This window comes from Oryctolagus cuniculus, chromosome 2 (assembly GCF_051225735.1).
Source record: "Oryctolagus cuniculus isolate XC-2025 breed Fujian yellow rabbit chromosome 2, ASM5122573v1, whole genome shotgun sequence".
Lineage (NCBI taxonomy): Eukaryota > Metazoa > Chordata > Mammalia > Lagomorpha > Leporidae > Oryctolagus > Oryctolagus cuniculus.
The window spans coordinates 174,446,360-174,463,703 of record NC_142868.1 but is presented as its reverse complement, the minus strand read 5'-3'; the positions used below and the strand labels follow the sequence as shown (position 1 = coordinate 174,463,703).

General features: G+C 38.7%; 1 protein-coding gene and 1 pseudogene across 2 annotated transcripts in view; both read left to right on the top strand.

Annotated features, from left to right (window-relative positions):
- The window catches only part of RASGRP3 (RAS guanyl releasing protein 3), a 46,935-nt gene extending 42,015 nt beyond the window's left edge, over nt 1-4,920 (top strand). For both annotated transcript variants that reach the window (XM_089326542.1, XM_089326541.1), the window contains exon 14: nt 2,942-4,920. In XM_089326542.1, the coding sequence (XP_089182668.1) occupies nt 2,942-2,950 (9 nt within the window). In that variant the 3' untranslated portion in view covers nt 2,951-4,920. The remainder of the gene's footprint in view (nt 1-2,941) is intronic.
- A 312-nt stretch (nt 4,921-5,232) lies between these two features.
- Nucleotides 5,233-6,273, top strand: LOC149128149 (small ribosomal subunit protein eS1 pseudogene; annotated as a pseudogene).
- The last annotated feature ends 11,071 nt before the right edge of the window (nt 6,274-17,344 follow it).

The following is a 17,344-nucleotide window of genomic DNA, read 5'->3' as shown; positions in this document are numbered from 1 at the left end:
TTCCATTGTACCTCAGTTTCATCATATATAAAACTGAACTGAATTAAGTTCTAAAACCTAGTGAAGGTTGTCATGTTTTCATCCTGAAATTATGCTCCAGAAACCGATGACTATTGCATGTGTCTTACACTGTTGTGCTTTACAGATCTGCTTAGTTTTCCAAGCTAGAACGTGGTCCCAAACATACAGGAGACATTGGAAGCAAAAGATCTGCAGATAAAGAAGAATTGGAAACTCTAGACCCTACTAAATGAGGCTTTGATATCACCCCGCAGAAAGAAGTGGTGCAAATCAGTTAGAGAGAACTCAACCTTCTATAAACCAAGTTCTTCCCCTGCATAGGAATCATATACAAATCATCCAAAGCAAATGGGGATGCATATGGAATTTGTTAGTATATGCTGAAAATGGAAATTGATTCAAGATGGAGTTAGATAAATTCATTAGTGAAAAATCCATAGTGCTTTAAGAAAAAGAGTTTGGAGAAACTGGCATCATCCATTCATTCTATGATTTATTTCTTTATTTGAAAGGCAGAGTTATAGAGAAGCAGAGGCAGAGAGAGGTCTTCCATCCACTGGTTCACTTCCCAAATGACCACAATGGCCAGAGCTGGGCCAATTTGAAGCCAGGGGTTTCTTCTGGGTCTCCCATGCAGGAGCAGGGACTCGAGGACTTGGCTGGCATGTATTTCTAACCTCTGAAGCAGTGTCATGGAGGGCAGCCATCACTTCCCTGTTGAATCATTCTCATTAACAGACTGGGTTAGGCAGAGATTCTATTGGATCAGTCCAGTGTTCTTTACTCTCATGGGTAAAGTTCTTTACTCTCCATATTCAAGAGACCTAAGCATGCTGTCTTCATTTTTTTCCTTTGGATGAGAAAAACTTCAATGACCTTTAACCAAAATCCTTAGCTCCTTCCTCACTGAAGGTAATAAAGAGGCCACACATTATCTTCAGTCATATGAAGTTTCTTATAAGCTATTTTTCCTTTTCTTAAAATATTAACTTTTATTTTTAAAGATTTATTGTATGTATTTGAAAGGCAGAGTGACAGATAGTGAGAGACAGAGAGAAAGAGATCTTCATCTGCTGGTTCATCCAGTCCGATAATATTAACTTTTAAAAATAGCTTTGTTGAGACATAATTCATGTACCACAAAATCCATCCTTTAAAAGTGTAAAATTCAGTTTTTAGTATATTCAGCATTATGCAACCATTAGTATAATCTAATTTTAAAACATTTTCATCATTCCTCAATAAAGAAACTTTGTACCCAACTGCAGTCATTCTCCACCTCCCTGTAGCCATGGGCAATTATTATACTTTCTGTCTCCATCGATTTGCAACACCAACTTTATATTTAACATTTCCCCTGCTCATTATCTTGGAAAATCTATCAGTACCTAGCTCTCCCATATGTATTCGCCAAGCATAGCCCAAGCCAGAAATATAAAGGTGCATAAGAAAAAATTCATGATTTGGTGCCAGAATTCAATATCTTATGGCAAGGATTCTTAACGTGAGGTCTAAAAAATGAGTTCAGGGAGACTGATGTAAGGGCTTTATATTTTGTATAAAATTATGCATGGACATATGCTCATTTCAGAGGAGAGGAGAGGTTAATAGCATTGAACAGATTTTCAAAGGGATCTGTAATCCAAAAAAAGCAAAGAATAAATGTGCAAATTTTCTGGATAAAGCCTAGAATTGAGCTAATCACTGAGAGTACCAACTCAGCCTACAAAAGCTATTTCCATGAGCACTGTGGGTACCAGAAAGACAATTATACCAGGTCTCTGGAATGTAGGAAGCCCATCTCCTGGACTCTGAATTTGGAGGAGTACTTGCTTTTGTCATGAATTCACTTCTTGTAACCTATCGCATTTCAAGTGACTTAAACTGTGCTCCTGAGTTGGGAGAAATACACAGCCTGTTAGGAGTAGGACAATCCTTTATATAGGTGAGATTTCTTGATTATCAAATTCCATTAGGAAATGGAAATAAAGATTTTTTTTCCTTTTAAAACTTGATTTTGTTCTTTGGAAAATAAGTCTTCACATTCAAATGTTCTTTTATGTTTTCAATTTTCTCATCTCACAGATCATAGGGATGGTTCACTGACCACCAGTATTTAATTTCATTTGTGCTTATTAATATAACATGCTCTTGTGTAAAATGCATTAATATAAATACATACTATGCAGTCTCTCAGCTGAATCCATAAAAAATGGGAAGACATTCCTTGTTTAGGAATAAACTAACAAGGAAAACGCATGATAAATTTATAGCTAAGAGTTGAATATGTAGACAAAGGATTTTTTAAATTCAAGATTTTTTTCCTGTCAGGGAAGGCTAATTAAATAGCATTAGGAAAAATGATCTCCACATTAATTATTTAGCATCAGATGATGTCTATGAGTCCTATAATTTAAATGATAGAAGACAGTTGTCTTAGTTCATCTTCTGTTGCTATAACTGAAATACCACAGACTGGTTAATGTATAAAGATTAGAGGTTCATTTCACTCATGATTCTGAAGGCTGTGAAATGCAAGGCATTGGCCTCTGGTGAGGGCCCCGTATTGAATCATAATGTGGCAGAGGGGATCACATGGCAAGACAGCAAGCTGCTAGCTCACATCTCTTTCTCTAAGAGGGAAACCTTTTAACAAGGAACATTTTGAGGGCTAATGTTTTGTGGAGCACTCTTTAGGAAACACTGTGCAGTACACCTCAATGGACTTTGTATGGGAGTCCTTAAGAGTTCCTGTGCTTGGTGGACTCCATGATCTTTTTATTCCCTCTAAATCCTGAGACTACAAGGTACTGGTCTTATGAGATGTTCCCTCAAATTCATCAAGACAACCGTTTTCTGGAACACTCCTATTTTGTCCAGTGAGGCCCAGTCCCACAACAGGTTCTAATTTATATTGCAGGATGGCTGACGTCTGGCTGAGCAGACCAAGGGAAAAATAATGTTGGCTTTTGGGAGGAGCAACATGAAAGTCTCTGGAAGATACTCCAACTCAGGAAGTTATCTGGAAAGGTGTCTGGACACTCACTGCCTTGTGACACTGTGGTATCTCCATGACTGGACCATGGGACAGAGGACTGACCCCAACTATGAACTATTTATTTCCTCCCCCTGACCCTGGTTAGGTGTCATGAAGACTGGGTTATGTAGTCTGTAGTTTTCTCATGCATCTTTCTCTAGAGCCATTTATATACGGGTGAAATGAAAGCTTTTGTGCATGTACTTGATATTTGTTCTCTAAACTCAGACTTTGCTTTTGTGAGAATATTATTTTAATATTTTTATAAATGTGTGTGAGGGGGGTTGGTGTTTAACAAGGAGTTGCTTTAGAGGTCTTTTTGTGTGCTTTTTGGGTGGGACTAGGACTTCAGCAGACTTCATCATTTCCTGAGGGACAAGGAAGCTCTTCAGATCCTGGATGGTTCTTAATAATGACCACTTACAAGGAGAAGCTGTTTATGTGGTTCCTACCATACAGTTACTATGGTGTATAACAAATCACTCATGTACATATCACATAAGTCTTACTAATTCTGCATCAGAGAAAGCTATGACAAGCCATGAGAGCTCTTTTAGTATTTAGAACCATGGAGAAAACTAAGTATATTTGCCCTGTCTGGGTCCACTCATATTTTGTAAGATTCCTGAAATAGGAGCAGCAATTAAGAAATCAACTTAAATTTAGGGGAATCAAAATTTAGCAGAAAAACAAGCCATTGAATAAGCTGTGAGGCAAAATTCAAAGCAATTACCAAATTTTGAAAACCAAAATAATTTTAAGAATTAAAAATAAAAACCCTTTCAGCTGTGAAAGAGAACTCTTGTACTGTTTTGAAGAAACTGCCTTCCATAATTAATGTTAATTCAATGAAAATCATCACAAATAACCTTTGACTAACATTTCATTTAAATTGCATTCTATTACTATTTTAAATACCTTTCTTTGAATTCAAATAATGAGATGTTGATCTATTTATTACATGATTAGAGGAGAGAAAACTTGATTTAAAATGTTTAAAAAAGAGAGGTAGGATTATACCTTTTACTGAAGGGAAAGAGCTGATACCAAGTGAATAGCCACAGTTACACTAGTCCATAATTGGAGCTAAGTGTGGATATGTCATGTAAAACTGAATTCACTTCTACTTGGAGCACTGCTTCAGCTAAACCCTTATTATCCCTTTTCTCCTTGGAGGACAACTGAGGGCAGTTCTGCTTTGTTGAGTGTCTTTTGTGGGCAGATCCAAGGCTAAGCTGCACAAAGATAAGCAAGACTTGGCCCTTGGGAACAGAGAACACATGAGTGTGGAAGCAAGATAGTTCCAGTGATTGGATATATGGTTTCAAATTTTCTAGAATGTATTTATTGTTCCTAACAGATATAGAAGTTAGGAATACTAATTAAATGAAGCTCATAATTGAGGGAGTATGATTAAGGTAGATAATAAGAGAACTCAGCATTTGCAAATGCTGCAGTGGGCAAATAGCCATCTCTCACCCAACATTGTCTTCTTATTACAGGTTGAACAAGACTTGGCTCCCACATTCATGGAGATGTTTAAACCTCAAAGTCTTATGTTAACAGTTGATGGGTTAAGGATAGAGACTTGATCTAATTCTGGCATCTGAGAGTTGGGCCAGGTGGAGGTCTTTAGCTCATTGTAGGCTTGCCCTCAGAAGGTAGTTCTCATCAGGCAGTTGGACACACAGGCTGAGCATGCATCCTGTGTGTTGCTCTGCTTGCTGGCTGTCCATGTGGTTGTTCCTCCAGATACACTCAGCCATTGCCAGCCTCTAACAGATGCCCGACAACTGGGGTTGCTTGAGCTTTGACTATGAATCTCCAAACTATAAGCTGAAATAAACCTTCTTCCTTTCTTAGTGGCTGTCTCAGATGTTTACACTAAAGTAACAAAAAGCTAATATACTACTCTTGCTCATAAATGTAAAGAAATACAGGATAACAGAATCCAAAATAGGAAATGAGAACTCAAGTACAGGAAATATTTCTTGTGTTTTAGAAGAGTTGAAAATTCAGGAAGAAACTTGTTAATAAATGTTCGTTTTCTTCTCAAATGAATTATTTTACTTGATATTCAGTTTGGATATTTTTGAGTTTTCATATATAGAAAGAGTATTGTCATGCCAGTCTTCCTGTGACAATACAAAAAATACAGACTTTTTGCTCTCTGAGCACTTCCATGGCAGCTGGCAAGAGCCAAAGGTGGCAAAAAGTGCATCCAGAGGAAGGTGGTTGGTCTGTTTTCTAAGAAACATTGGTCTGATGTGAAAGCACCTGGTATGTTGAACATAAGAAATACTGCTGAAAATAAGAAATATGTACAAGGACTCAAGGATTCAAAATTGCAGCTGATGATTTCAAGTGTCATGTGTTTAAGTGTGCCTTGCTGACCTGCAGAACGATGAAAAAGCATTTAGAAAAATCAAGCTAATTACTGAGGATGTTTGGGGCAAAAATAGCTTCCGTGGCATGGATCTTACTTGTGTAAGACTAAATGTGTTTCATGGTCAAAAAATGGCAGACTGTGACTGAAGCCCATGTTGATGTCAAAACTACTGACAGTTATTTGCTTCATCTGTTCTGTGTTGGTTTTACTAAAAAAAATGAAGAAAAAAGCAACAATCAGGTATGGAAGACATCTCACGCTCTGCACCAACAGGTACGCCAACTCCAGAAGGTGATGAAAATCACAACCTCAGGGTTGCCAACAAATGACTTAAAGAAGTGATCAATAAACTGATCCTAGACAGCACTGGAAAAGACAGAGAAAAGGCTTGCCTATCTCTTTATCCTCTCATGATGTCTTTGTTAGAAAAGTAAAAATGCTGAAGCAGCCCAGGTTTGAATTGGGTAGACTCATGGATCTTCATGGTGAAGGTAGTAGTTCTGGAAAAGCCACAGGGGATGTGACAGATGCTTAAGCTGTGTGAGTTGATGGATATGAACCACCAATCCAAGAGTCTGTTTAAAACTTAAGACTTTATTAGTGGCAAATAAAAAGCCCTATTTATGGAGGGGGGGGGACCTATTTACCTATGTATGTAAACTATACCTGTGTGTCAGTGTATACACCTATATACATTACTTTGTTGAAGAGGAATTTGAGCAATAATGAAGCTGCTTTATAATTCTGATTATCTATACTTGCAACCAATGGTTTCCAATCTATCACTTACCCATAATCAGTAAAATAAACAAAATATGCAAGCCCATGATGGAGAAAAAGAACTATTATGGTTGGTTGCTCCAGACCTTCATTTTGTAGGTCTGATGTTCAGCGCTGCCTTTAAAGTGAAAAGTAGGGGTGGGTGTGTGTCCTACATAGATATTCTTAGGTTTGACTCCTGACTGTGGCTCCTGTCTCCAGCTTTCCACCTATGAAGATGGTGCAAGGCATCAACGGATGGTTGAAGTGTTTGGGTCCTTAAGCTTCTTTTCTTCATTTGAAAGAGATTCCACCACCATTATTAACTACCTTTTTTAACTGCCTAGACTGTTGTAAAGATCAGCACAGATAATATATGTAAAAGTACTCTGTAAAGAGCTTCTAAGTTAGTATTATTTTGAAATTAACCAAAGTTCTTTTCAAAACTTATCTCAAGATTCCCAGATTTTCTATGTATTATATACTTTGGAGGCCCTAACTCCAGTATTTAACTAAATATTGTGTCAAAAATTATTTAAACAAGGTATAAGTGAAAGAACTTTTCTTATTCTTGACATTAAGCATTTATAGGATTAGTTCTGCTTTTCTTCTAATGTTGGTTATTCTTTGCTTATTTGAAAATAGGTAGGTGAGATTAAGATCAAATGGGCCAACTAAGGTAATTTTAGAGAAAAATCCATGTGTTGGGTACATGTAAATAGGCCAAAACATAGGTAGGCTTAAAAGGCTAGTTTGAAAAAAAATTACCACAAGGAGACGAGGAAAGAAAAAAATGACTTTTAAAATAGAAAGTAGTCTGTAAAAAAATAAAATAAAAAGTATACCATTCATTTGATAGCCAAAATGTAGTTTAACACAATTGAAGGTAAGTATAGAAAACAACTTGGCATTTAAGGCTTATCAGGAAATAGCTTCCTCCTAGCTGCATTCAAATCCTGCTGGTTGAAGTGTAGAGTGTGCTCAGATCTCAAACAAAAACACTCACCTTATCTTTTTGAGTGTTACCAGCAATCATGTTGGAATAAACATCCTCTGAGAATTTAAGTAGCATGTGCACTGTCCATAGGAGCATAAGGGAAGAGTCACATGGGGGCATTTCATAAGGCAAATGACCTGAATACTCTAAGAATAAAAACAGAAAGAAGAGGAGGTAGTTCTCCATCAAATGAGATCTAATGAAATGAAACAACCAAAAGTGATGTTATGAATCTTGATTGGAAACTATGTCAAAAATTAAATAAAGAGACATTTTGGGGAAATTGGGGGACGTTAAAATGTGGACTGTATGTTCAATTAAATGATATCCTGAATGAATGTTAATTCACGTCAATGAGGTAATGATTTTATGGTCATGTGGGAGAAATGTCTTTCATTTTAGGAGATGCTTGCCAAGTAATTAGAGATGAAACATCAACATCTGCAACTTTCAAGTGGTCCAGCCAAAGAATATTTAGTGTGGAGAGGAAACAAATATGGCAAAATATTATAGACTATGGGTAAAAGGCAGTGGATATTCATTGTACTATTTTTTTAGCTTTTCTGAAGGTTTGTAGTTTACAAAAAGTTTGATGAGAAAAGGGATCATTATTACTTCTCTTATGAGAAATCATATAAAAAGCAACAACCAGGGGTGGGCATTTGGCCTAGCAGTAAAGATGCATTTAGGATGCCCACATCCTACATCAGAGTACCCAAATTCGATTTCTCGCTCTTGATTCCAGTTTCCAGCTGATGAAGAACCTGGATTTTTGCCACCTATACTGGAGACCCTCATTGGGTTTCCAGCTCCCTACTTTGGCCCCAGCCAATCACATCTACTGCAGGCCTTCAGGGAGTCAGTGAATGGGAGATCCTTCTCTATCTGCCTCTCAAATACATAAATAGTTTTTTTTTTTTTTTAAGTAACAATGAGAATAAAAACAAGCAGAAACAAACAAAAAAACAAATTCCGTTTGCAGAGAAAAACATGAGAGATCTGAAATCTTAGGCCCAGTGGAGGCGGGATGGCCAGAAGCATCAGACTGTTCCGAGGGGTTGCAGGAGGACATGGGTGGAAGTTGCTGTGGTAGAGAGGGACTCAACAGCAGCAATATTTAAAAACAAGACAACACAAAGCAAGCAGCAACAAAGGTCCATCTCAGAGAGAGCAGGCCCACTCTGAAGGGTTACCCTCAGCCCTTTGTTTACAACAGCAGGGACAGGGACATACCAGCCGGTGGCAGGAGCTTCCTGGCCTTGTTTGGTGCTGAGAAGCAGCAGAGTCGGGCACACAGATAAGCTGTATTTGCAAGAAACAATCTGTCTCTGTGACGGCTGAATGCTAGGGTCCAGAATGAACACATATCACAATTTCCAGTCCCTGAAAAGATGTAAAGTCTACTTGAAATCACTCTCAAAATTTCACCTGGCCTGGAAAAAAATCCTCATTCCTTCCATGTAAAAGCTTGCTATAAATTTTGGGTAAAAGCTCAGAATTAAAAAGGAATCAAAACAAAATTGCAGGGCACACTAGAGGGAGAAAAAAAAAAGACAGTACATGTCAGATGACTTTCCATAAGAAAACAAACAAAACTTGTACAAAGCATATGAAAATTGTTTCTCTAAGAATTAAAGCTCTATGAATTTTTAATCCATAGAAACCATGACAATCATAAATGCTAATTGTTTCAAGCTACTAAATTTTAGGTCATTTTGCTGCATAATGGACAATGAATACAATATCCTATGTGGGCAGTATTGTGGTACAGAAGATTAAGCCAGTGTCCCATACTGCAGTTTCTGTTTGAGTTCCAGCTACTCTGCTTCCAATCCAGCTTCCTGCTAATGCGCCTGTGGAAAGCAGCAGCAGACAGTCCAAGGACTTGGGTGCCTGCCACTCTTGTAGGAGGAGACTAGAGTGGAGAACCTGGCTCCTGGTTTCAGCCTGGCCCTGTCTCAGCTGTTGAGTTCCATTTGGGAGGTAAATTAGTGGGTGGAAAATTTATTTCTCTGTCTTTCCCTCTCTTTCACTTTGCCTTTCAAATAAATAAATCTTAAAAAACAAAACAAAACAAAAAAACCTACTGCCTACTTGTGGGGAGCAACTCAGACTAGACTAAGTTACTGGAATTAAGACTTATTCTATGCATCTGCTCTCCCACAATATGGCGCTGGGAGAGGAGTTAAACAGCTTCTACACAGCTGCCTTTCACCAACTTGACAAGCTGCAGGAGCTGCTCCTGATTGGAGGAGAGCAGCGTACTCGGCGTGTGGGTAGCAGAGTTGGGATTGGTGGAAGAGGACTATAAAGGAGGAGAGAGACAACATGCACCAGGAACATCTAAGGGGAACACCTGAGCAGCCCCCGAGAGAGCCGGCCGGTGGTGTGCCGCTCCCCCGCGGAAGTGGGGAAAGTGGCAGGGGGAACCGCCCTTCCACGGAGGTGGAAGGGTCGGTAGCCAACCCGGGAAGAACCAGCAGCAAACCCGGGGAGGGCCGAGCAGACGAAAGAACAATGCAGGGTCCTCTGTCGTTCCTCCACGAAGACGGGGAGGGACACTACTTAAACCACAACCTTTGGGATCACCATTTTTACTGGACAGCAATATTTTGCATTTCTACCAGATAAAAATCATTTGTATCTTATCAGTTTTCTTCAAGTTACCATGTGGGCCCTAATCCATAATAAACAGTAAATCAAAATTCTATTTCCCTGCAAGGTGGGTATTTGCCAAAGTGGTTAAGATGCTACACTTGGGATATCTAAATCCCATATCAAAATGCCTGGGTTCAAATCCTGGCTCCGCTCTCCATTCTAGCTTCCTGTTAATACACATTCTGGGAGCCAGCAGTGATGGCTCAGCTTCTTGGGTCCCTAAAACCTTCATGGAGGACCCAGATTGAGTTCCTGGCTCCTGGCTTTGGCCTGGCCCAGCCCTGGCTTTTGTGGGCATTGAGGAATGAACCAGAGGATGAGAGATCTCTGCCTTTTAAATAAACAAAATAAATAAATATTTAAAATATTCCTTACAGGAAGGTTTCTTAACCTCTGTACTATTCATATTTGGGGCCAGATAACTCTTTGTTGGCAAGTGTGTGTGGTGGGGTGGGAGGCTATCCTATGCATTGTAGGGTGCAGTATCCTTGTTCTCCGCTCACTAGATACCAGTAGCACTTCTCCTTGCTCAAGTTGGCATAACCAAAAATGTCTAAACATTTCCAAGAGTTCCCAAGGTGTTAAAACCGGCAAAAAATGCTGGCAGAGTTACCCAGAGGTTTGTTAAAAAACATATTGGTGAGGCCATCCTCAGAGTTGCTGTTTCTGTTGGTCTGAGTTGGATGTGAGAACCTGAATTTCTCAGTTCTTAAGCAATGTTTGCGCTGATGCTGTTAGGTACCACACAGGAGAATAACTGCTCAAGAAAGGTAATAGGTAGGCCTACTAGAGACTGCTCCAGAATGACACTCAAAGGATATGCAGTCATTGTGCCTCCTGTCCAGGTTTTGAATAATTTAGTATTTCTATCAAAAGAAATATAAAGTGAAGGTACTTCTACAGTTATAAATGAAAAGCTTGTAGTACAACTCTAAATCTTCCCAAAATAAATATAAAAACTGAAGAAAAGAGAGCCTATATGAAAGTGAACAAATACTAAGTTCAAACGTATCAGTCATATAAATATACAGAGAGGGGCTGGCACTGTGGCCTAGCCACCTACAGTGCTGGCATCTCATATGGGCGCCAGTTTGAATCCTGGCTGCTCCACTCCCAATCCAACTCTCTGCTATAGCCTGGAAAAGCAGTAGAAGATGGCCCAGGCCGGCGCCTCGGCTCAATAGGCTAATCCTCCACCTAGCGGCGCCAGCACACAGGGTTCTAGTCCCGGTCGGGGCGCCAGATTCTGTCCCGGTTGCCCCTCTTCCAGGCCAGCTCTCTGCTGTGGCCAGGGAGTGCAGTGGAGGATGGCCCAAGTGCTTGGGTCCTGCACCCCATGGGAGACCAGGAAAAGCACCTGGCTCCTGCCTTCGGATTAGCGCGATGCGCCGGCCACAGCGCGCCAGCCGTGGCGGCCATTGGAGGGTGAACCAACGGCAAAAGGAAGACCTTTCTCTCTGTCTCTCTCTCTCACTATCCACTCTGCCTGTCAAAAAAAAAAAAAAAAAAAAAAAAAAAAAGATGGCCCAAATCTTTGGGCCCCTACACCCACATGGGAGACCTGGAAGAAGCTCCTGGCTCCTGGGTTTGGAGCAGCTCAGCTCTCACTATTGCAGCCATATGGGGAATGAACCAATGGATACTGCTTCTACCTCTTCCTCTCTGTAACTCTGCCTTTCAAATAAATAAATAAATCTTTATAGATAGATAGATAAGTTAAGGAGAGGAGCAAGCAGGAATTGGCTTAATAGTTGAGGTGCCAGTTAAGACATCTGTGTCTCCTATGGGATTATCTGGGTTTATACCTGGCTCTGACTCCTGATTAGCTTCCTGCTAATGCAGATCCTGGGAGGCACAGTGATGGCTCAAGTAATTGGATTTCTGCCACCCACCCACATGAGAAACCTGGATTCATTTACTGGTTCCTTGCTTCAGCGTGGCCCAGTCCTGGCCATTGCAAGCATTTGAGGAGTGGGGCTAGCAGATGGCAGCTCTCTCTCTGAAATAAGAATAAATAATTATAACACACACACATGCACACACACACACACACAGGTTAAATCAATTTAAAAGAATGTTCACAGTTGATAACAAAGAAAAACCCGATTCTGTGCTTCTACAAGAGACCTACCATAAAGTAATTCAGCTGTTTGAAAAATCTAAAAATGGGGAAAATTACTCCAGGCAAATGAAACAAAAGAAAACATGGGTAATAAACACAGTATCACATAAAGTTAAATTCAAGGCAAAAGGCATAAATTTAAGAGTCAAAGGCAGGTCCATTTTAATGCTAAAGGACACAGTTCACAATGAAAACATAACCATGAGTATCTTTGTACCAAATTACAGAGCATTATCATTCACAGCACATAAAATATGGGTGATTCAAGGATAAATAGATTCCCTCACTCATGAAATAACCAAGTACCAAGTACACAGTTAAGGTGCTAGTCCTGTGCCATCCAATATAGTAGTCACTGGCTCCATGTGACTATTGAGCAATTGAAACATGGCTAGTCCAAATTGACATATGGCATACATACAAGATATGCCAAATCTCAGACTTAGTACAAAAGAAGGTAAATGTCATTAATCATCTTTTTGCATTGATTATGTGTTGCAATAAAATTTTTATATAATGGGTTAAATAAAATTTTATCTTTTAAAAATTTTTTCTTAACATGGCTACCTTTAACTTAAAAACACATTTGTGGCTTGCATTACATTTTAATTCGGCCATGGTGCTATTCCAGAAGGACTAAATAATTAATAAGGTAGACATAAATAATTATAACAATTAACACATACATGTTTATCTCATTCTAGACATTGTTCTAAATGTTTTTTCACACACGAACCAATTTAATCCTAGCAATAAGTATAAGAGGTAGACATTATTATTATAGCCATTTTTCAAGATGAGGAAACTGAGGCATAGAGAAGTTAAATAATTTGCATAAGATCACAATAGCAAATCTAGGATTTAGTTCCCACTGGTCTGGCTCGAGTCTGAAGCTACAACTGATAAATATACAGATTGAATTCTGCCCTCTGAAAACTGAGATAATTTCTTCTTCCATTTTCTCTAATAAAACATTCACAAAAACTGACAGGCTGTTAAGACCATAAAAAATCACTAAATTTAAAAAATTTGAACTAATAGATAAAATTATATCATGATGCCTTAACATTAGAACTTTATTAGTAAAAGCCAGAAAAATAAAGCAGCAGGGTCAGTGTTTTAGCATAATGGGTGAAGACACCACCTACGATGCTGGCATCTCATATGGGTGCTGGTTCAAAGTCCTGGCTGCTCCACTTATGATTCAGCTCCCTGCTAATCTGTCTGGGAAAAGCAGCAGATGGCCCAGGTGCTTGGGAGACCCAGAAGAAGCTCCTGGCTGCTGGCTTTGGTTTGGCCCAGCCCTGATCCTTGTAGCCAATTGGGGAGTAAACCCTAGATGGATGATATTCTCCCTCTTTCTCTCCTTCTCTCTCTCTGTAACTCTTCTTTACAAATAAATAAAATAATAAAATGAATCTATTTAAAAAATATAAAGTACCTAAAATTCAGAAATTATACTTTTCAAACTTCTGAGACAGGAAATTGAAATTGAAGAATGCATATCAAATGATCATAAAAATACAGCACATCCCAGGCATAGGATACAGCATAAGCACTTTTCAGAGGAAAAGTGACTGTCTTAAATACTAGTAGAGTAATAGACAATCACTACTTGGCTCAAATCTAGATCAAAAAACCAACCAACCAACCAACCAACAGAACAAAGAAACCAACTGGAGTTGTTGAAGAGATACTGTTCAAAATTATTATCATGCTTGGATGGTTCCATTAGAAAGTTTTACCAAACTTGAGAAGTATTTAAGTGTAAATTTAAGTATTTAAGTGTAATTTACATTGTTCTAAACTATAAAGAAAAACTTCCATAGTCATTTAAATTATGCAAACATAATATTGACACCAAAATCCAGTAAGAATTGTCCAGAATAACAGCATTGGAATAGGTTCATTTATGAATATCAAGGTAAATCTGACATATCAAAAAAAAAAAAAAAAAAAAAGGAAGGTTCACACTAGGAATTGAAGAGTATTTCAATATTCACATATTTACAGATATAATTATGCTATCCAAAGAATACAATTATGGGGCCAGCATTTGGAGTAGTAGGTAAAGCTGCTGCCTGCAGTGCTGGCATCCCATATGAGTGCTGATTTGAATCCCGGCTGTTCCACTTCCGATCCAGCTCTCTGTTATGGCCTGGGAAAGCAGAAGAAGATGGCACAAGTCCTTGGACCCCTGCACCTACGTGGGAGAACCAAAAAAAGCTCCTGGCTACTGGCTTCAGATTGGCCCAGCTCTGGCTGTTGCAGCCATCTGGGGAATGAATCAGCGGATGGAAGATCCCTCTCTCTCTTTCTCTGCCTGACTCTCTATAACTCTGCCCTTCAAAAAATAAATAAATTAAAAAAAAAAGAATATAATTATATGATCATCTTAATACATGCTAGATAAGTATTTGATAGAATCAACACCCATTTTCATCTTAAAATTCTTAAAAATCAAAATAGAATATATTTCAACCCCCAAGCCAGGATGCTCCTTTATGAAGAAACAATGCAAATATTTGTATCAGACATGTCTAAGATAAGAAGATAAGAAAGTCTGTCACCACTATTCAATGCCTTTCAAGTATTAGGTTAAAAAAAAGAGATTAAAAAAGAGAATGAGGTATAAATATTTGAAAGTAGGCAAAATTATCACTATGACATGATCCTATACCTAGAAACCCAAGATCAACTGAAAAGTTACAAGTAATAAGAAAATCAAATAGATATTAAATGAATAGGAATAGTTTTCAGAAACACAGATAACAATCAGTTCAAAGACATAATAACTTTAATATATTCTGAGAACATGCGAGAAGGTTGAAAGGACTGAAAAGGCATCAAAATCTCGGACTGCAAGAAAACCATCCTGAAGATTCCAGTTCTCCTCAAGTTAACCTTCAAATTTAATACCAAAGTCCCTCCAAAACACTAACAGAACTTTTTTTTTTTTTTCATTAGCAAGCTGATTTTGAAGTTCACAGAGTGAAAACAAACAAAAATAGCTAGGAGATATCTGAAAAGAAGTTACATGTGAGTATTAATTAATCCTGCCAGATATTAAAACACAAAACCTCAACAAATAAAACAGAATATTACAAATATATGCATAGGTAGAAATTGAAAATTATCCTAGAAATAGAAATATAGATAATTAAGTATATGATAATGTGGTCATCTTACCAGTTCAGAAAAAAATATTCAATGAATAAGACAACTGGGTAGTGATTTTATAATATAAATTTTATAATTAAATTTGGATTTATACCACAAAACTACACCATAATAATTTCTAAATGAATATATGATTTAAATGGAAAATAATAAAACCATAAAATAAACTATGGGGAAATTGTTTGAGTTATTATTAACTTGGCTAGGGGAAGGCTTTCTAAGTGTGACACAGGACCCAGAAGCCAGAAAAGAATTATAAAAATCAGTTATGTAGATACACAAAAAAGTCTGAGGGACTCATCCCACCAAAAAATAAATGAAAAGATAGACAAAAAATATTTTAGAATATGTGCAAATCATATCACAAACAGAGCTACTTTACCTATAATACATAAAGAGGCATGTATTCCTACAAACTCAATATCCTGGTTTCAAATAAAATGAGCAAAGAAATTGAACAGGCAATTCACACTAAAAGAAATCCAAGGATCTCAGAAAAACCATATTAGCTTCCTTACTAAAAAAGAAATGAGGGCCCAGTGCTGTGGCATAGTGGGTTAAAGCCCAGTTTGAGCCCTGGCTGTTCCACCTGGGATCCAGCTCTCTGGTATGGCCTGGGAAAGTTGTAAAAGATGGCCCTAGTCCTTGGGCCCCTGCACCTGTTGGGAAGACCCAGCAGTTCCTGGCTCCTAGCTTTGGAACAGCACAGCTCTGGCTGTTGTGGACATCTGGGGAATGAACCAGTAGATGGAAGTCCTCTCTCTCTCTCTCTCTACCTCTTTTTCCAACTCTTTCAAATAAATAAAATAAATCTTTTTTTTTTTTTTTTTTTTTTTTTTTGACAGGCAGAGTGGACAGTGAGAGAGAGAGACAGAGAGAGAAAGGTCTTCCCTTGCCGCTGGTTCACCCTCCAATGGCCGCCGCTGCAGCCGGCGCACCGCGCTGATCCGATGGCAGGAGCCAGGAGCCAGGTGCTTTTCCTGGTCTCCCATGGGGTGCAGGGCCCAAGCACCTGGGCCATCCTCCACTGCACTCCCTGGCCACAGCAGAGAGCTGGCCTGGAAGAGGGGCAACCGGGACAGAATCCGGCGCCCCGACCGGGACTAGAACCCGGTGTGCCGGCGCCACAAGGTGGAGGATTAGCCTATTGAGCCACGGCGCCGGCCAATAAATCTTAAAAATAAAAAAAAAAAAGAAATGAGGCTTAAAATTTCACTGCGGTAACGATTTCATTTGGCAGACTAAAAAAGCTGGAACACTCTTAGCAAGTGTGGAGAACAGGTATTCTCTTCTTACATCACTATTGGGAATATGAATTTGTGTAACCTCTATGAGGACCATTTCAGCAGCATACATCAACATCAGAAATATACTCCCTTTTTTCACCTAATAATTCCACATTGGGAACTAGATGATAAAAATTAGTAACAATAGCAGTAACTATTTGTGTTTATTGTATGTAAGGCTCTATTCTAGGGAGCTGACATAGGGCAGCACACTGAAGCTCCTCATGAATTTTCACTGATAAGCAACCTGAGGCAGAAAAGTTAACAGGTCCAAGATCACACATACAAGGTAGGATGTGGAGCCAGGGTTCAAATTCCAGCAATTGGTGTCTAGAATCGAAGCTCTTACTGTGACCCCTCAAGCTATACTTGTATGTTAGATAAATAAAAAGTTAACAAGGTTAACTTGAGATGGAAAAGACTGGAAATAATCCAAAATCCATCAATAAAGCCCTGGCTACAAAATGGTTATATCCATACAATGCAATACAATTAAGATGTTAAAAGAAATGAATTGATATAGAAAACTCTGCAAGATAAATTTTTAAATAAAAACCATGTGTAAAACGTGTAAAACTGTAGGCCACTATTTGTGTATAAATAGGGAGAAAAGAATGAATACACTTATTTTAAATTTATCTCTAATGTCTGTGTGGCTGAGGTACATAGGTGAGAAAGAGGCTTTATTGGCTAAGTTTTCTCTTTTTCATTTTGCTATTTATTATATATTAAAAAATTAAATAATAATAATAATATTGCCGGCGCCGTGGCTCACTAGGCTAATCCTCCGCCTTGCGGCGCCGGCACACCGGGTTCTAGTCCCGGTCGGGGCGCTGGATTCTGTCCCGATTGCCTCTCTTCCAGGCCAGCTCTCTGCTGTGGCCCGGGAGTGCAG